The 21,751-nt window shown below is 38.2% G+C and overlaps 1 protein-coding gene across 1 annotated transcript in view; it reads right to left on the reverse strand.

The window, feature by feature from the left end:
• The window catches only part of LOC127868396 (fatty acid synthase-like), an 84,808-nt gene that overhangs the window by 57,157 nt on the left and 5,900 nt on the right, over positions 1 to 21,751 (reverse strand). The window contains exons 7-18 of the mRNA XM_052410146.1: positions 19,433 to 19,663; positions 18,968 to 19,275; positions 11,677 to 11,817; positions 10,400 to 10,636; positions 8,180 to 8,369; positions 7,620 to 7,849; positions 6,423 to 6,721; positions 5,803 to 6,185; positions 5,388 to 5,554; positions 3,578 to 3,668; positions 2,785 to 2,991; positions 1,378 to 1,479 (exon numbers count right to left, since the gene is read on the reverse strand). Coding sequence (XP_052266106.1) covers positions 1,378 to 1,479; positions 2,785 to 2,991; positions 3,578 to 3,668; positions 5,388 to 5,554; positions 5,803 to 6,185; positions 6,423 to 6,721; positions 7,620 to 7,849; positions 8,180 to 8,369; positions 10,400 to 10,636; positions 11,677 to 11,817; positions 18,968 to 19,275; positions 19,433 to 19,663 — 2,586 coding nt within the window. The remainder of the gene's footprint in view (positions 1 to 1,377; positions 1,480 to 2,784; positions 2,992 to 3,577; positions 3,669 to 5,387; positions 5,555 to 5,802; positions 6,186 to 6,422; positions 6,722 to 7,619; positions 7,850 to 8,179; positions 8,370 to 10,399; positions 10,637 to 11,676; positions 11,818 to 18,967; positions 19,276 to 19,432; positions 19,664 to 21,751) is intronic.

The raw sequence follows: 21,751 nt of genomic DNA on the forward strand, positions 1-21,751 counted from the left end.
ATAACTCCCTTGGAAAGGGGTAAGCTAGAGATAACAGGTAACGTATTTATGATATTAAAATAACGAGTTGATTTCTGACATTTTAGCTAATGTCCGATTTTTTTATGATTGCGACTGAGGCCTAGTTTTCCAAACTTTCTAACTTTTATTGATAAAATGTCCATAGCACTCACACTTTTTTATTTAAATATTTTTTTTTCTAATGATGAAAGCCCGGGGACGAAAGTCTCGTAAAACACGCGTTAAACGACGTCATTGTCAATGGTACTGAATAATTGGATTTGTTTTCTTGAACATTTTGTAACTAGAATTGTCCAGATATATACATATATCATATTTCTCATTTAGCGTCCGTGGATTATCCGATGATCATATAATATTAATCACTGTATCTTCAATTCAACATGAAACAATGTATAAAAGGTAATAAAAGAGCTCCCCGTAATCAAACACCCAATCGAATAGAATAAAAGAAATACACCTTATTATTGTCTAAGAAGGAATTGTATTCAATTCTATTTATCTAACAAGTATTATAAAGTTTAATATATTTAGTGTGATACGTGAACCAACGCGTAATTTTTTATTTTTTTTTAAACAAAACAAGTGCTTATTATTATTTCATTTGTCACACATTCATATTACCGTGTGTGTTGATGTATGAGACGTTAAAAAAGGCCAACGCTTCCTGCATTAAATTTATTATCCATTTAATCAGGTAGATTGTATCACGTTATTACTCCAAGATATGTTACGTTACAGACGAATGTTAATCATTCAAAATAACGAGGCACTCAAATAATATTTTCACACCTATTCACCAAGGTTGTATATATATATATAAGGCACTGATATTTAAGGTATGGGGCAAATCGGTTGTCGCAGATGGGCGGGGCGATGTGAAAACCTGGTGGGGCAAACTGAATTGCAGGCGGGGCGAATTGAATTGCATGCGGGGCGAGCCAGTATGGGGCGAATTAGTGATGGGGCGAAACATGGTACACCCTTCAAGAGTTATTGGAAAACAGAGGATCTTTATGACTACTTGAGACCTTGATCAAAATCAGAAAATTCTATGATCAATGACTTGATGTTTTTAATGTTTTTTCTCAACATAAATATTGACACAGTTCTGCGATTACAAAATTAACCAGTAGCCAAAAGTGATTGCATTCATTTTCTGTATGTAAAAAAGTATCTGTCCTAGAATGTAAAGTATCTAACTGAATCATGAAATTAGTCATTTGTCATTATTAAATATGAACACTTGACATGTTTACCAATGATCCAGTCATTTCTTTGATGGATATTCATAATGTCATTCATAACAAATGAAACAGTTTCAGATCATATAACAAATGTTAGTATTTAAGGTACCCTTTGTGGACTGGTATTTCTCACTCCCAGTTGCCATAGTAACCACACCTTGCATGGTGATACCTCCTGAAGTCACTGTGGCACAGCCTTTGTCTACATACACTGGAAACCACGAGCAGAACAGATTTGTGGATCCATTGCATAGAATCAGCTTAAAACTTTAGATGAGATGATAACTGCTGGGAAAATAAACTGGTTTTAGAAAACGAAATGGCAATAACTCTGGGTAATTTGGCTTCTGAAACTAAGCCAAACTATACACCCAAAAGATGGTATGATCAGACAGACAATAACTGTTTAAACAAACCAGAAACAAGGCCTGTCACAGGATGTGTAATATGCCATCAAAATATATGCTTGTCAGGGGGGAGGTTTAATGACCAATATACAACAGTGTATAGAAGATAATGTTTAAAATATAAATAAGACCTCGACCTATCACTATGGAGCTTGTGACTTTTATTTGACACACAGTTTGTTCATGGAAAATAACTATCTAAATGATACTTCCAGTCATGTTTAAGTTACAGAGCTGAATAAAAATAATACTTTGTCCTTAAATTGTTACATTTGACCTAGGAGCATAGGAAGTGCATGTGACACATTGTCTCGTCATGGTCAATGATAATCTAAAATTATATTTAAGTCCATTCCAGCATGTCAAAATAAGAAAGCGGAAACTAAAATAAATGACCTTTGACTTTGAATTGTGACCTTGGCCTCCGACAGCCGAGCGCATGAGTACTTCAACATTGTCTGGTCAAGGGGGAAAATAATAATCAAAACTGATATCAAACTCCTCCAACAGATTTTAGGGGACAGGAAATCAGAACAGACCCTTCCATCAACAGATGAACAGTGTTACTTTGCAATGTCCTCCTTCAGGGTATAAAAAGAATGTGATGTGAAAATGTCCAATTGTGCAATCAACATTTGCAAATAAACACATGAGATTGCCAAGCAATATTGTCCCCTACCGGTGAAACTCCACCATTTTTTTATTATTTTTTTTTAAATTATATTTGTTGCCATAGCAACCTGAATTCTTGATGTAGGAACAAAATGAAATGACGTGTATAATCTCCATATTGCCATCTATCCATGTTTCAAGTTTCATGAAAAAATATTAATAACTTTTAAAAGTTATCGCAGGATCCAGAAAAGTGTGACGGACAGACTGACAGACAGACTGACAGACAGACTGACAGACAGACAGACAGAGCGCAAACCATAGGTCCCCTCCGGTTTCACCGGTAGGGGACAATAAAACAGCATCTTTCATGCAAATTATTTGTAATACCAATGAAGTCAATAAATTAATATCAAAACCAAATCTTCTTTTCGACTGAAGTGACATATTTTTGCATGACTAGATGGTATAAAGAGTTATACTGGAGATACCCTTACCCATACAAGATCCACTGTCAGTTTGATCCTTATGCACTGATGGGATGATTGATAGCTGTGCCACACCCACTGTGCTGTGATTGGTTGAGGGCAGGCCATCCTGAGTGAGGGAGGTGGGACAGATTGGTCCACACAGGATATTCATCTGCAGCATGCCCTCCAGGTAGAGCAACCAGTCTCCTGTCCATCGCACCACACCCGACTCACCTGAATTTTAATTAGCTGGATTAACACATTATTGTGAAATCACTTATTTTTGCAGAGTTCAAATGTTTGCACCTTTTGAGCTCCCACTATTGCACAAATTTATGACCATCATGAATATCTACAATTTACACAATTGACTCTTTGAAACCAAATACGCAAATATAAGACCAACCCAATAAGTCTGCCATCCACAAAATGCAAAATATATTACCTGAAATTGTAAGTCATTCTATGGTAAATCATAAGAAGATAATTAGCAACAATATTGTGAGTAGCACATTTTTATCAAGGTTTCATGGGATTGGACAATTATGCCCGTTCTATAGACAAATCAGTGTCTTATAATGCCCCGTGTTAACTGGCCAGTACACCTCACATTTGAATGTCTGATGTGAAGAACAATCAGTAAGACATAGAAACTAAAACCTCTGGATTTTTAAGACAGCAATTAAAATTAAATTTCATGGTAGGGATTTTGACAAGTTTAATATCAGGTGAATGGAACTATATTCATAAAGAAAAGCTCCAAAATAGTAGTAGTAATATTTCAATATCTCCTGTGTGTTTAAAGCCCTCCAGCACATACCAGTGTTCTCTGCCTGTAATATCATCCTGAAGGCAGACCCATAATTGTGACCCAGTGAACTCAACTCATAGTAGACTTCTTCAGAGGTCAGCTACAATATAACATGGTAAGACTGAACAAAAACAGGTAGTCATTTTGAGATAGATTCCTTACGGTCCATCAAGATTTTGGTATTATAACTAACAAGAAATATCTTTAAAAAAGATATACGGCGTTGATTGTGGTCGATGTTTATGAACGATCAAAAGTTATCTCTATGAGATAAAAAGTAGCGGATGCCTTTTTTCTGCGCAGTTGTTAGCTACATCATAAGCAAATCAATTACGGGGTGTTGCGCCAGATTTCGTGGCTTATTTTGCTTTATGTGATATTATTACTCAGATATCTATATTTACAGAATAGAAAAACACAAGAAACATGAAAATAAACGAGTGCATATAGGTCAGCCGGCAATACTCGAATCTTATTTAATTGCATAATTATAGTATAGCGAATTATTGTGGTCATGCTTAATAAACTGGTCTAAATGGATAAATATTTCTAATTAATTTTATCAAAATTGGTCCTTATCATGCAAATTTTGAAACCATATTAAAAATCGATGATTGACATACCACAATAATATCGCCGAATATCTTTATTTAGTATCTTTCTGATCAAAACAGACTTCAAATGCACAAAGTTTACGAGACGGCGTTTATATAAAGATTTCTGCAACTGACCGCAAACTGACCTTGATACCTTGCGGATTGGAATGCAATGCATTACAGTCACTACGTTATTGTCAGTAAGACACAATGATCGCAACCCCTTTTGCGAACTCCGGTGATGAACTGTATATAAACTCTGACTTTCACAAAATGACCGCGTATTGACCCGAAACCTCGCGGGTTGAAATGCAATGCAAGTAAGTACTAAATATGACAACATAGCCTTTAGTTAAACGCTTTTGCGCTGGTAATTCTCTGAAAATAAAAGGTGAACGCACAAACTGTATTTATGTCGAAAATTGATTGTAAAACTGTTCTATCTATTGGGCCTTTTCATTAGAGATAAAATTGTTTCATGCAGTAAAACAGTGTTACAAAGACGCGGATATGTTTCCAATGTTCTGGTGTTATACTCAAATCAGCCAATGGAATAAATGAAGTGTATTCATTCGCACCTAGCCGCGGGAAATTTTATTTGAGTATTATTGGACACTTACAAAGGTCAAGTCAGGGTGAAAAGCTGGCTTATTCAGCTTACGCTGAAAAATGGAACTTGAACAAATCTTTACTAATTGTAAAATAAAAACCAATAAGACATTAATTACTACAAAAAATGTATGACAAAGCAATGAGCAAAATTGTACAATAAACACTGATACATGTAATGCACAAACAACAAGAGAACAGCATAACGTGTTCCAATGCTCGGCTGCAGGTGCATTTTTTAATAAATGAAAGCTTGTCAGAATAATTTTTTTTAGAGGTCACAGTGACCTTGACCTTTGACCTAGTGACCCAAAAATGGATTAGGCTTGTAGAACTCATCAAGGTGCAGCTACATATGAAGTTTCAAAGTTGTAGGTGGAAGCACTTTGATTTTAGAGCCAATGTTAAAAAGGTTAACAAAATGTTAAGGTTTTAGCATGACGCGGACGGCGGATGACACGACAAACGAAGCGACGGACACGACAACGGACACAACGAGCTGGCTATGACAAAACCTCGGGTTTTCTCCGAAAATAGCTGAGTTTCAAACGAATCAACCACAAAATATATGTTAAAGATGATATGTTTGATGCATCCTTCAAATCTCCAGACACCTGCAATTCCATTTTTTTCAATGGTGACATTGGCCCTACTTCCTTGCGGGTGTCAGGTGTCGGGTGTTGCAGGTGTCTAATCTTACCACTGCACACTATATCATGACCTTCTATAACCTCAAACTCTCCTATTAGTGGGATCAACGTCACGCGGAACTGCAGTGAGTCTGCAAACAAACATGGATGCACCTTTAAGCAGAGAAATATTTGATGGTCATCATTCCATGACATGCAAAAGGCTTCAAAGAAAATTAAATGTAATGGATGAAAATGATGTGTAGAATGTACATACATTAAGCAATTTGGTTAAATTTAATCAAGTTATACTTAGTTTATTAAACAAATCCAATGATACATTTTCACTCATCATTTAAGTACAAATTAAAAAAGCATATATTAAATGATATACATGTACCCTTGTTGCTAAGTAGCGTTTGTCGATGGAGATGGACTTCTTCAAACATCACTGACAGGTCCTCAAACAATTCCCCATAAAAGCGGGCTAAACACTTCCATGCCAGGACAAGGTGACCAGAAAATGGGAACAGCGTTCGTTCACCTATGACATGATCCCTCAGATAGCCATCTCGTCCATCCCTACCGCTGAACATTTCAAAAGTTGTGCAAGGAATTTGACCATGGCCCCTCACCAGCTCGTTCAATCTACTGGGCATGTCCCAGGACTGGGTGTGGTCCCATGTAACCAATGGCGACAACATGGGCGTTCCCCTGGACACCGGGTAGTCTACGGATGGGAAGATTCCCAGTGGATTCAAGTCAAGGCCGCTTAGGTAACACCTGAAAAGTAAGAGACACTATAATATATGAAGCAAATCAAATGTGTCTTGCAGAAATGTAAAAAATTTAAGTATTACCGGTACAAATAATTATCTAATTACTTTATAATATATGCATTACCGTTACCATTTTTTCAAGCAGCCCTGAGAGCTAAAACCAAAATGCAACATAAATATTTGTACTAAAAGCATATTCAAAACACTTTGTAAAAGTATATCAGACTCTTTTGTATCTTACTGTCCCAAATTCTCAAGAAAGAAGTCGACATTGTTTCTGTGATGTCTTCTCATCAAGCCCACATGCAGAGAACAGTCCAGGGAACGCTTCAAAATGGCCTGCAGCAAATCATGAGGGCCAACTTCAATGACAACTGCGTTGCTAGGGATCTTCTTTAGTGCCTCTTGGAACAAGACTGGATGTGTCAAGTTGTTGGTGATGTACTCCACTGAAAACGTCTGCCCTCCCGGAGTGTCCCAGTCAGACTCTGGCAATGACGTACTTATCCAGTACTTGGGTCGCTCTCTCACAGGGATTATCTTATAACATATGAAATTAATTATAAAATTATATGATGAAAAAGGATATAAAGTGCAAAATGTAGGCCATGCCAAATATTGGTGTGTTTAATTATTTTGGATTTAAAATGTAAGAAAGTTTTCACTCAATCTGTTAATGTGGATATAAACAAACTACAATTCTGCTGAAACTTGTCTCAGCCATATATTTTTTTAAAGATCATTTGCACATTGCCATTATTAAGCTATGAAAGTTGGAGCAAAATATATAAAGCAGTAACAGCAGTATAAAACACACAATTTCGGACTATATATTTCACATTGGAAAACCCGACAAATGGCCATAATTCAGGCAAAACTTGCTGAAGTCTTTATTCCCATCTACAAATTAAGTTACTGAGATAGCTTGAGCAAGATTCACTTAGTTGATAGACATTTTAAAAACACAACATTTTGGGACATTCTAATTTGTTCTTAAGGGGAAAAATATACAAAGGGTCACAATTCTGCAAATATTGTTGAAGCCAAAATTCATTAATTAACAATCATCAACACAAAAAAATCATTCAACTGTGAAAGTTTTAGCGATATCAATCTAGTAGATAAAAAGGCGTTGAAAATACAAGCTTGAACTGGGACACGAAAAACGGACAAAGGGCCATATACTCATGGCAAACAAAATTTCTTTGAACACATTTACACATAACATCAGCTAACAGTTACAATTTGAGCATAAAACACTCATTATTTCAAAGGATTTGAAAACACAAACTTTGGGACATACGTGCATACAGACAAACAGACAGACAAGAGCAATTCCTAATGCCTCACACTCCGTGGGGGCATATAACTTAAATATGAGACCATAGTACTGGCAGATCATAAGCTTACTGTAATGCTGGGAACCTCTATGGCTCACCTGTTCCAGATGTTTCCTCAGTAGAGGGACCACACTCTTCATGCAGGGAGAGTGGAAGGCCACGCCTGCACATCTCACCTCCCGTGTGAACACGCCCCTCTCACACAGTCCACTAACAAACCTCTCCACCATAGCAGCAGGGCCGGATACCGTGACTGTTTCCATGGCATTATGGCAGGCAGGAAGTACCTGCTCTGGGCATGTGGCCCTGGCATCCTCCCATGTCATACCTGGAGTTTCATTGTTGTTTGTTTTTATAATGGTCATTATTTGAGTAGAGTATTGTATTGCATAGTACTAAACAAATACATACAAATACAATGTGAAAAACATAAAATATGCTGAAAACAATACCAGGTTGTGTTCAGTGATTTATTAATATTATAAATTAATTAATTTAATATCATGGTGTTTTTATTATCACAAAGTTTAGTGTCCACAAAACATTTCAAAAACAAAATATAAAAGCTTTAACCCTAGTCATTTTCTTGGCAAAAAACATCAACACTCCCACACAAACTGAAAACTACTGCATTCAATAACACTGCAGAGTTCTGTACCTATAGCAGCCATACGCCCCTTGGGCAGATCAGCCTGCTCGATACATCTGCCACACCAGTATGCCGTGAAAATGGCCTCCCTTGCAGTGAGACATCCAGCCACATAAGCACACAGTATCTCCCCAGAGGAATGACCTATCAGGCCAGATGGCTTCACATTCATCAGATTGAGTAGCTTCACTAGGCCCAGCTTATATTTACAAAAATAAAGCAACATTTGCACTAACATCTACACATTTACAGTGACAATTTATAAGTATTGCTTCAATATATATGAAAACAGTCAGTATTATCACTCCAAAAATAAAAATCTTGTTCAGTATATTATTCCTACTGGTAAAAGTAACTTAAACTTATATTTTACATAAAATGCATAAAAGGAACAATGTATATTAATCATTTGATATTCAGGTAAAACAATAAAGTGTTTGTAACGCTTTTCCATAATAATATGGAAAATACTACGAATAGTAATTGTTTCACTGATTTAAAATGAAAGGCTGTATGACCCTGTGGTAGCAAGTTGTATTTTGCTTCCAGAGGAACCGGGTTAAAATCCAATGGACGGCAATATTTTTTATTCAACTTTTTTCTTTGCTTTTATAATAAGTTAATACTATAAACAAGGGACAAAATTGTCACAAAACCAGGTTTTCATTGTGAAAAAAAAATCTGATAAAGGGAGAAAACTCAAACTGAACTTTTGAAATGAACAAACAAAATTAACCCCCTTTGTAAGTTTGTTTTTTAAAAAAATCTATTTTTAGTCGTGGCAACCTTGACATTGGAGATATTGACGTGATTCTTTCGTGCGACACACCGTCCCATGATGGTGAACAAATGTGCCAAATGATTTTAAAATCTCTCAATGAATGACATAGTTATAACCAGGACAAGCTCATTTATGGCCATTTTTGACCTTTGAACTCAAAGTGTGACCTTGACCTTGGAGATATCGATGTAATTATTTCGCGCGACACACCGTCCAATGATGGTGAACAAATGTGCCAAATGATTTTAAAATCTGACAATGAACGACATAGTTATGGCCCGGACAAGCTTGTTCCGCCAGCCCGCCAGCCCGCCAGCCAGCCCGCCCGCATTTGCCAATCTAATAACCAGTTTTTTCCTTCGGAAAACCTGGTTAAAAAACAGTATAGATTTGTCAGTAAACATTTTTTCTAAGAACATCTGTGAACAAGTTCCTTTAATGCCTATTTGATTAAAACTCAAGTGATCTTAAAATTGCATGATGAATGACCCAGTTACAGCCCAAATTAGCTGTTTTATGGCCAAATTTGACCATTTATCTTTAATGGTGACAGTGACCTTTGAGGTAGGCAGACGGGTTTTACACATGAAATGCCATATCATTATGGTGGTAATAAGTGATAAATCATTTTGAAGTAGCATAAAGCATGACAAAATTACAGTCCAGGCAAGCAGTTGTAAGGCCATATTTTACCTCTGAAATCTAAGAATGACCTTGACCTTCGTGGTAGCAGACTAGTGTTACGAGCAACACATCACCTTTGACGTATTGCAAGTTGTTTGAAATTCCTTCAATATTTAGCTAAGTTCTCACTTAAACAGGAATGTTCAAGTCTAAGCTGTTGTGTGGCCAAGTATAAACATTTACCTCTTTTTGTGATAATAAAGTTTGTCATTTTATGATGATTTACATTTGTGCCTGAGAAAGGAATTTTGAAGCTTTTTATGGCCTTAATTAGGACCTTTTATCTTTAGTGTGACCTTGAATTTAAGTAAGGAAGGCAGCAATAACATGACATGTTGCGCCATTATGATGCACATTTGTGCAAAGTTATTTAAAAATCCCTCAAAATATGTCAAAGTTATAGCAACGACCTTTAACCTTGACCTTTGAGCTAAGGAGAAAAGTGTTACATGCAACACTTCGCCTTATCAGAGTGGGCATTTGTGCCAAGTTATTTCATTATCTATCAATATATAGGTCTAAGACAAGAAACTTCACACATACCTACAAACGGACATACTTACAGATGGATAGTTAGACTACTATATGCCGCCTTCTTTGAAGGGGGGCATACAAATCTCTAAAATGACAAGGCTCAGAGGTGTTAATATTTGAAGGATGTGATTCATAGTGATCATCAACAAAGTTTCTTCCATGCATGGGGTCTCAAATATTGTAACTCTGACCTATTGCTTATTTGAATGTGAACAACCAAAAACTGTTACCTGGATGGCTGTAATGGCTACAAATGAGTTGAGGGGTGTATCATAAGTGTTGTCCCCTCCCTCCATGATGAGTCGGTGTAGATGGAAGCCAAGGGGTTGCAGAGTCTCTCCACTCTCATGGATGCTCATACGGAACGGCCCAAATTGCATCATGTCCCGACCCATCCGAGCCCACTGGCAGCCCATCCCTGGGAACACATACCACACCGGGCAGGGCGGGGCATTGATACGGGCCGCCTGCAACACGGGCATTGCTGGGCGTTAGTTTGGAATTCATGCTACTAAACAAAATAAAGTTTAATAAACCTAAATCAAATATTGTGGAATAACTGACAGATGGATGGATGGATGGACAGACAAACACAATCCCCTAGGGCATGATAAGCATTACAAAAGGCATGGCGGAGTATAGACCCCATTCCAGGGCCTTGTATCACAAACATACCGGTAATACAATCAGTATCCTCAGTAGAGATAAACAATTGAGAATGTTCATGACACTGGCCACAGTTTAAAACTGAAAAATATTGTATATCAACTATTATTCAACTATTTTTGTAATCCTATATTTTATATGAAACATATTTAAAGGTGTAAATATCTATTCTGGTTTAAAACATACTTTGGGTTAAATTTTAAACAAGAAATGTGTTTGTCAGAAACACAATGCAACGTACTGCGCTGCTTTGATTTTTTTTTTTTGTATCATTTGGCAGGTTCAGATAATTATCCCCCCTTTAAAGCTTATTACTTCCCTTGGATTTGTTTTTTGACCTTTGACCTTGAAGGATGACCTTGACCTTTTACCAATCAAAATGTGCAGCTCTATGAGATACACGTGCATGCCAAATATCAAGTTGCTATCTTCAATATTGCAAAAGTTATCACATAACTTTAACCAGGGTTAAAGTTTTGGGACAGAATGACAGACAGACTGACAGACAGGCCCAAAACAATATGCCTTCGATCCTTCGATTATTCGATCCGGGGGCGTAAAAATCTGTCAATGTGTGAGACCTTGTTTTTAAATCATACACCAACACTATTTGATACACGGAATGATTTTTTTTCCTAAACTAGAAGAAATAAAAAACCTGCACTATGAGACCAAGCATGTTAGTGACCAGCAAGACAACCATCAACTGAAAATGGACCTCAGAAGGTCTCAGCCTTCTGCTTCTGTCACATACAATTCACATCAGCTAATCTGTATTATGTCACAGAGTCCTCAGATGTTTTTTTTTACATTTTAATTATTGCATAAACTGCCCACTGACTTGCGTCTTGATGCTAGAGCTTGTAGCATTGAGAAGACAGTAACCGCGATATGGGAACCGGCGAGAAAACTGGTTCTTGGCCTGCTGACTGTTGTCCTGCAGACTGTGCAGCTCTACATCTCCACTGTGCTCACACATGTACTGCAAACAAGAAGGCAACATGTTAACAGAGGTACTGTGCAGCTCTACATCTCCACTGTGCTCACACATGTACTGCAAACAAGAAGGCAACATGTTAACAGAGATACTGTGCAGCTCTACATCTCCACTGTGCTCACACATGTACTGCAAACAAGTAGGCAACATGTTAACAGAGGTACTGTGCAGCTCTACATCTCCACTGTGCTCACACATGTACTGCAAACAAGAAGGCAACATGTTAACAGAGGTACTGTGCAGCTCTACATCTCCACTGTGCTCACACATGTACTGCAAACAAGTAGGCAACATGTTAACAGAGGTATTGTGCAGCTCTACATCTCCACTGTGCTCACACATGTACTGCAAACAAGAAGGCAACATGTTAACAGAGGTACTGTGCAGCTCTACATCTCCACTGTGCTCACACATGTACTGTTAACAAGTGGGCAACATGTTAACAGAGGTACTGTGCAGCTCTACATCTCCACTGTGCTCACACATGTACTGCAAACAAGTAGGCAACATGTTAACAGAGGTTCTGTGCAGCTCTACATCTCCACTGTGCTCACACATGTACTGCAAACAAGAAGGCAACATGAAATAAAAGGTTCATGATCAACTCTAGATTAATAATTTCTCTTAGTTTTCAGACACTTAATTATCCCCACGCTTTTGAAAAAAAGGTGGGGATATTGTGGTGATCTCCGCCGTCCGTCCGTCCGTCCGTCCGTCCGTCTGTCCGTCCGTCCTGGCCACTATCTCCTCCTACACTAAAAGCACTAGAACCTTGAAATTTACACACATGGTAGCTATGAGCATATGTGCGACCCTGCACTATTTGGAATTTTGATCTGACCCCTGGGTCAAAAGTTATAGGGGTTGGGGTGGGGCCACGTCAGAAATTATCACTCATTTTTTTAGGTTATTTTACATTTACTTCTTTATTTCTACACCGATTCACTTCAAATTGATACTGGACCTCACCTATGACAATACGGTCAATCTCAACCATGCATGGCCCCATTCCCAACCCTGGGGCGCCCCGCCCACATAGGCCACACCCACCAAAAATTTCCATTTACTATAATTTTTTCATTTCTACACGGATTCACTTCAAATTGATACTGAACTTTTGTTATGACATTAGGGTCAATCTCAACTATGCATGGCCCCAATCCCAACCCTGGGGCGCCCGCCCACATAGGCCACACCCACCAAAAAATTCCATTTACTATAATTTTTTCATTTCTACACGGATTCACTTCAAATTGATACTGAACTTCTCTTATGACATTAGGGTCAATCTCAACTATGCATGTTCCCATAACCAACCCTGGGGCCCCGCCCACATAGACCACACCCACCCAAAATTGCCTTTACTATAATTTCTTCATTTCTACACCGATTCACTTCAAATTGATATTGAACTTCTCTTATGACAATACAGTCAATCTCAACTATGCATGGCCCCATTACCAACCCTGGGGCGCCCCGCCCACATAGACCACACCCACCCAAAATTGCCTTTTACTATAATTTCTTCATTTCTACACCGATTCACTTCAAATTGATACTGAACCTCTCTTATGACAATACGGTCAATCTCAACTATGCATGGCCCCATTACCAACCCTGGGGCGCCCTGCCCACATATGTCACACCCACCCAAAATTGCCTTTTACTATAACTTCTTCATTTCTACACCAATTCACTTCTAATTGATGATGAACTTCTCTTATGACAATACGGTCAATCTCAGCTATGCATGGCCCCATTACCAACCCTGGGGCACACCTAGGTCAAACATTCGGCGTGGGGATACGCGTCGGCCTCTGCCGCGCCATTTCTAGTTTTTTTTGTGTCTTTAATTTTAGATACAAAAAAAAATCCCAAATACTATGACCCAAAATTTTGAGACAATATGGCATCAAAACTGCTGCATTGACATTTAGTTGTTTTTTAGTATAAAGTTACCTGCCTAATGGTATTGATAAATGATAGCTTGCGCTGGTTAATGAGTGAATTCCATAACATAAAGAATTAATATTTTTAAGATATGTCTGCAATTAATTTTAAATTATTTCAAATCATGTAAGATTAGAGTTTGTGACAGATACCCTAAGGTTTGACAATGACCCACATTAGCATTTTATATACTGTAGTATGAACTTTATTTTATAAATTATTTGCTTCTTGAATAGTTGTCTTTAAACAAGAACTGTCAGAGGACAGCGCGCTCGACTATTCGAGTGCTTGACAGTATAACGTAAGCCATCATGGGGAAATTGTTCATATTCAAAAATTTATTAGACAATCTTTCAAAAATAAAACAAGGGACAAAATTGTCACAAAACCAGGTTTTCATTGTGAAAAAAAATCTGATAAAGGGAGACAACTCAAACTGAACTTTTGAAATGAACAAAGAAAATTAACCCCCTTTGTAAGTTTGTTTAAAATAAATCTATTTTTAGTCGTGGCGACCTTGACATTGGAGATATGCACATGAATTTATTTTTTTGACCTTTGACCATGAAGGATGACCTTGACCTTTCACCACTAAAAATGTGCAGCTTCATAAGATACACATGCATGGCAAATATCAAGTTGCTATCTTCAATATTGCAAAAGTTATGAGCAACATTAAAGTTTTCGGACGGACACACGGGCGGACGGACGGACGGTCAAAATTTGTGTGCGTATGGAAAGGCGTTGTCCATATACACATGCATACCAAATATGAAGGTTATATCTCAAGGGACATAGAAGTTAAGAGCATTTTTCGAAACCTAAACGCAGATTTTGAAACCTAAATGCAGACCCCTACTTCAAGGTCAAGGTCACAGGGGTCAAAATTGTTGTGCGTATGGAAAGGCCTTGTCTGTATACACATGCATACCAAATATGAAGGTTATATCTCAAGGGACATTTATGGCCATTTTTGACCTTTGAACTCAAAGTGTGACCTTGACCTTGGAGATATCGACGTAATTATTTCGCGCGACACACCGTCCAATGATGGTGAACAAATGTGCCAAATGATTTTAAAATCTGACAATGAACGACAAAGTTATGGCTCGGACAAGCTCATTTATGGCCATTTTTGACCTTTGAACTCAAAGTGTGACCTTGACCTTGGAGATATTGACGTAATTATTTCGCGCGACACACCGTCCAATGATGGTGAACAAATGTGCCAAATGATTTTAAAATCTGACAATGAACGACATAGTTATGGCCCGGACAAGCTTGTTCCGCCAGCCCGCCAGCCAGCCAGCCAGCCCGCCAGCCAGCCAGCCCGCCAGCCAGCCAGCCCGCCCGCATTCGCCAATCTAATAACCAGTTTTTTCCTTCGGAAAACCTGGTTAAAAAGGAAACAAAAACAAATTCGGGAGGGGGGGGTAGGGGGGGTTGAGAGGGGGGTATAATGTGGGGTGTGATAATTTATTAGATGATGTTTAAAAAAAAAAGAGATGTGTTTGTCAGAAACACAATGCCCACTAATGCACCGCTTTTTTTTTAAACTTTGACCTTGAAGGATGACCTTGACCTTGACCTTTCACCACTCAAAATGTGCAGCTCCATGAGATACACATGCATGCCAAATATCAAGTTGCTATGTTCAATACTGAAAAGTTATTGCAAAACTTTACTATATTAAATTTTTTAATTTTCTACCTTTGACCTTGAAGGATGACCTTGACCTTTCACCACTCAAAATGTGCAGCTCCATGAGATACACATGCATGCCAAATATCAAGTTGCTATGTTCAATATTTCAAAAGGTATTGCAAAACTTTACTGTAAGGTTAAAGTTTTGGGACAGAATGACAGACAGAAAGACAGAAAGACAGACATGCCAAAAACAATATACCCCCGATCATTCGATCCGGGGGCATAAAAAAATATTTATTTTTTTGGGGAGTGGGGGGGGGGGGGGGGGGTAGGGGGGGGGGTAGGGGGGGTGAGAGGGGGGTATAATGTGGGGTGTGGTAATTTATTAGATGATGTTTAAAAAAAAATGGGGGGGGGTAGATTAGGGGGGGGGGAGGGATTCTGGGTAGGGACGTGGGGTATTGTTTGGGTGGAATCCATTGTGGTATTCAGGTAAGTGTTGTTTTGTCAAAGTTATAATAAAATGTGATCATAAATAAAGAAGTTATGGCAATTTAAGCAAAATGTTCAATTATCTAAGTGTAAAAGGGGCCATAATTCTGTCAAAATGCTTGATACAGTGGTCTGCTCTTGTTTATAGGTTGGGGTCATGTTGGTAAACAAGTATGCAACATATAAAAGCAATATGTCAAAGGGTATAGGAAATATTTGGGGTAGTACGCAAACTTTTACATAGATTTATCAATAATATGCATATTCTAAGTATAAAAGGGGCAGTAATTATAACATAATGCTTGATAAAGTTGTCTGCTCTTGTTTATAGCTTGGGGTCATGGTGGTAAACAAGTATGCAAAATATGAAAGCAATATGTCAAGGGACAATGAAAATAAATGGGGTAGTACGAAAACTTTAACATTTGCTGCATATTCTAAGTGGAAAAGGGGCCATTATTATGACAAAATGCTTGATAGAGTTGTCTGCTCTTGTTTATAGGTTGGGGTCATGTTGGTAAACAAGTATGCAAAATATGAAAGCAATATGTCAAGGGACTATGAAAATAATTGGAGTAGTACGAAAACTTTAACATTTGCACGCTAACGGCATGGCACGGAACGGAACGCAGACGCCGGGTTGAGTAGGATAGCTCCACTATATATATTTCATATATAATAGTCGAGATAAAAATGCATCCTATTTACCACATACAATTTGATTGAAGTTTTGAATATGAATTTGGCACATAACTTCGCCAAAAATCAATGAATTGGAACAAAACTCCCACTTCAACTGTAGGTAGACTCACATATAAAAATTCAGCTAAATATCTGAAAGCGTTTTGTAAAAAAAATCTGGAAATTGGTTATTATATAGAAAAATTTATATAGAAAAGTCCATAACTTTGTCAAAAATCAATGGACCAGAAAAAAACTCACACTTTATCTATAAGTCATGTAGGTAAACACACACACCAAATATCAGGTCAATATCTATAAGTGTTTAGGAAAAAAGTTTGGTAAATGGACAGACGGCGGACAGACGGCTGGACAGTCTGACTTCCATATGCCAGCCTACTGGGGGCATAATAATACCTCCCCCTACACTTGAGTTATTGAGGGAAAAAATCTTTTTTTTAATAACAGTGACCTTGACCCTAATGTCCATAAATACTGTCCCTGGCTAGATCAGCATGTAAAGTACCCAGTAACAGGCCTCAAATGCAAACACAAGCTAGGTCTGCATGTCAGGCAGAAGTAATTGCACCAAAACATTTACCTGAATTTCAAGTTATATATTAAATTATAAAAGGGCATAATTCTGCTCAATTGAAGGTCATAGACATTCCATGTTAATCTAGATAATATGTTTGAAGTTTCAAGTGAATGGCTACAGAGAAATGTTCTGTACACTTGTTGCATGCACACATATGTACAAAATGTGGCATAACTCAGCTAAAAAGCTGGTCACAGTTAAGGTCTTGGTCTGTGAATGGTTATAGACATCCTGGACACATATAACAAGACATGTATCCATAGAGAACTGATGCCTCTGCATTACACTTTTGTCTAATTTGGACAAATTTGACTTGTGACCTGTAAGTGCTAACTTGTCCTTGAGATAGAAAGAAGGCTATTATATTCAACACGTCTTCTAAAGATGATCAACATTTGAGTCTAGTTATTTCAAGATCCATCAATATATTGCTAAGTTTCAGCTGAGAATGTTCAAGCTGTTTTATGGCCAAATAAAGGCCTTGACATGAATTTTGAAACTGGTTTTTGGCCAAATTTTACCTTTGCCGTAGAGATACAGGCAAAACCATCTTATTAGATGGTGGAAATTTTTTCATATGATAGTGACATTTGTGGCTAGTTATTTCAAAATCCATCAATTCATATTAAAGTTAAGCAAACTTTGCATGGATGGACAGAAAGACCCACAGACAGGAAGATGGACAGTGCGCGAATGCTATATACCGCTTATTTAGGGGGCAAAACGGGGCATATGTCTGCTAAATTGAAGGTCAGTATCATGGAACATGGTCAGTGCCATGACATAATGACCCAAAGCAGTGTTTCAGTGACATCACATAATGATCCAAAGCAGTGTTTCAGTGACATCACATAATGACCCAAAGCAGTGTTTCAGTGACATCACATAATGATCCAAAGCAGTGTTTCAGGGACATCACATAATGATCCAAAGCGGTGTTTCAGGGACATCACATAATGACCCAAAGCGGTGTTTTAGTGACATCACATAATGATCCAAAGCGGTGTTTTAGTGACATCACATAATGATCCAAAGCGGTGTTTCAGTGACATCACATAATGATCCAAAGCGGTGTTTTAGTGACATCACATAATGACCCAAAGCGGTGTTTCAGTGACATCACATAATGACCCAAAGCGGTGTTTCAGTGACATCACATAATGACCCTAAGCGGTGTTTCAGTGACATCACATAATGACCCAAAGCGGTGTTTTAAGTGCATATCTGTAGTACCAACAGTGATATGGAGGTGTTGCACATGTACCTCAACAAGAGCATTATGGGGATGAGGACACCAAAAATGCACGAGTAATATGGCTTGTTCTATTTATCAAGTGGATGAGCTTAACAAGAGCACCGCATAGTGGGTGCCAATGTTCGGCTGTGGGTGCTGTTTTAAATAAATGAAAGCTTGTCAGAAGAATATTAGAGGTCACAATGACCTTGACCTTTGACCAAGTGCCCCAAAAAATTGGTGTGGCGTGTAGAACTCATCAAGGTGCAGCTACATATAAAGTTTCGATGTTGTAGGTGTTAGCACTTTGATTTTAGAGCCAATGTTAAAGTTTAAGAAAACAAGGACGGCGGACGAGCTGGCTATGTCAATACCTCGGGTTTTTCTCCGAAAACAGCCGAGCTAAAAATGATTCAACATCACAACAAAGTTAAACACTTTTCCAATTTTGCAAGCTGCAAACTTGATAACTTAACTTTTCATATCCTCCATATCAAATCAATCACAGCAACAATTTGAATGTAATATCCTACCTTGAGAGCTGATTGCAAGCCTTGTTCGGTGGAAGCCTGATGGAGGCACAGTCTGGTGGCGCTGGATGCCATGTAATTTAGGGCCCGAGTCTTCTCGTTGCCATACAGGACCATGTGACACTGGTATCCCCCCTGTCCCAGGCAGTTCACCGCACAGTAGCCGTCATGAAGCCGCGTGCTTCCACTCACAACTTGCACCCGACCGTCCACCAGTGCAGGAATGCTGGGATTGATACGCTGGAAGTTTTCAGTGGGTGGAATCATCCCAGTCTCCATGGCCACAAGAACTTTCAGCAAAGACACTAGACCTGAATACAAAAAGTACAATTAGGGGCATAATTGTTCTCAATTGCAGGGCAGTGATATGGGCTTTGTTCTGTGACCTTGTTTAAATTGTGACAGTTCTTCAGGAAAGCTTAAATAAACTGCCAACATTTACATTAATATATGAAGCACAACACCAACCTGATGCAGCCATTGTGTGCCCTACATTTGCCTTCACAGAGCCAATTTGAAGTGGTACAGACTTGTCACCGCACAGAGCCGTTGCCAGGGCGGCGACCTCTGATCTATCTGCACTCAGCAGGCCACACCCATGTGCCTCAACATAGTCTATGTCTTCTACGTCCACACCTGCCTCCTCGTAGAAATCACTCAGAAAACGTGCCTGACTCACCTCATTAGGGTAGGACAGCCCTTGAAATAACACACACTTGATAGAATAAAATGGGTTATATATATATATATATATATATATATATATATATATATATATATATATATATATATATATATATATATATATATATATATATATATATACAGGGCTTTTTACATTATTGTTGGAAAGTTACTTCTGTTATATTTGATAATTTTTGCCCCAATGGAAAGCAATACTTTTGAATTTATTTCATTATTTAATTATGTCGACATTAAATTTCCTGGATTCGTTAACTCTGACATATTCCTAGATTTTACATTTGTGAATTTATTTGATAATATCTTATATGAGACATTGCCATGTTTGTTAAACTTTTCATTTTTATTTTGGGTTTGAGTTGACCCACACAAACCTGTAAAAAAAATGGGTGTCCAATAAATAAATTTTGGTTCAACACTTATAAAATTGGAATAACTACTGAAACTAATAGAAAATCCTGAACATATCAAATCAGTCAAATGGTTCAAAAGTATTTACCTTCCTATACTGAATACCCATTGTTTACCAAAAAATGAGAGTAAAACCATTAAATCAGAATTTTAGGACTTTATTTTTGAAAAAAGGTACTTTTTGCCATTGTGAAAATAACTTTGTGCCGGATAAATTTTCATAAAAAGCCCTCAAATAACTAGGTTAAAATACATATAATTTATGCAAATGATGCATAATGTCCTGTAAGTGGAGTATCAGTGGAGTGAACATACACTCTTAATGGTTTTTGGGTCTGTATACCATATTAACAAAATGACGTCTTGTATCCAACATGTACATAGTATTATTTTAAAAGGTTTAAACACTACAATCAGAAAATGCCCCACAAGCAGTGTTCACAGCTCTACATATGGCACTCGTCTTACATGTGTCATCTGCAGAGTTCACAGCTCTACATAGTGTAGTCTACTTACATCTGTCATCTGCAGAGATTACAGCTCTACATAGTGCATTCTACTTACATGTGTCATCTGCAGAGTTCACAGCTCTACATAGTGCAGTCTACTTACATGTATCCGCTGTGGAGTTCACAGCTCTACTAAGTGCAGTCTACTAACATGTGTCAGCTGCGGTGTTCACAGCTCTACATAGTGCACTCCACTTACATGTGTCATCTGCAGAGTTCACAGCTATACATAGTGCAGTCTACTTACATGTGTCATCTGTGGAGTTCACAGCTCTACATAGTGCAGTCTACTTACATGTGTCATTTGCGGAGTTCACAACTCTACATAGTGCCGTCTACTTACATGTGTCATCTGCAGAGTTCACAGCTCTACATAGTGCAGTCTACTTACATGTGTCCGCTGTGGAGTTCACAGCTCTACTAAGTGCAGTCTACTTACATGTGTCCGCTGTGGAGTTCACAACTCTACATAGTGCAGTCTACTTACATGTGTCATCTGCGGAGTTCACAGCTCTACATAGTTCAGTCTATTTACATGTGTCATCTGCAGAGTTTACAGCTCTACATAGTGCAGTCTACTTACATGTGTCAACTGCGAAGTTCACAGCTTTACATAGTGCAGTCTACTGACATGTGTCATCTGTGGAATTCACAGCTCTACATAGTGCAGTCTACTAACATGACTGTGTCATCTGCGGGGTTCACAGCTCTACATAGTGCAGTCTACTTACATTTGTCATCTGAGGATTTAAAAGCTCTACATAGTGCAGTCTACTTACAAGTGTCATCTGCAGAGTTTACAGCTCTACGTAGTGCAGCCTACTTACAAGTGTCATCTGCGGAGTTCACAGCTCTACATAGTGAAGCCTACTTACATGTGTCATCTGCGGAGTTCACAGCTCTCTATAGTACAGTCTTCTTACATGTGTCATATGCATAGTTCACAGCTCTACATAGTGCACTCTACTAACATGTGCATCTGCTGAGTTCACAGCTCTACATAGTGCACTCTACTTACATGTGTCATCTGCAGAGTTCACAGCCCTCTATAGTGCAATCTACTTACATGTATCATCTGCGGAGTTCACAGCTCTCCATAGTGCAGTCTACTTACATGTGTCATCTGTGAAGTTCACAGCTCTACATAGTGCAGTCTACTTACATG

Source organism: Dreissena polymorpha, chromosome 2, assembly GCF_020536995.1.
Source record: "Dreissena polymorpha isolate Duluth1 chromosome 2, UMN_Dpol_1.0, whole genome shotgun sequence".
In the NCBI taxonomy this organism is placed as follows: domain Eukaryota; kingdom Metazoa; phylum Mollusca; class Bivalvia; order Myida; family Dreissenidae; genus Dreissena; species Dreissena polymorpha.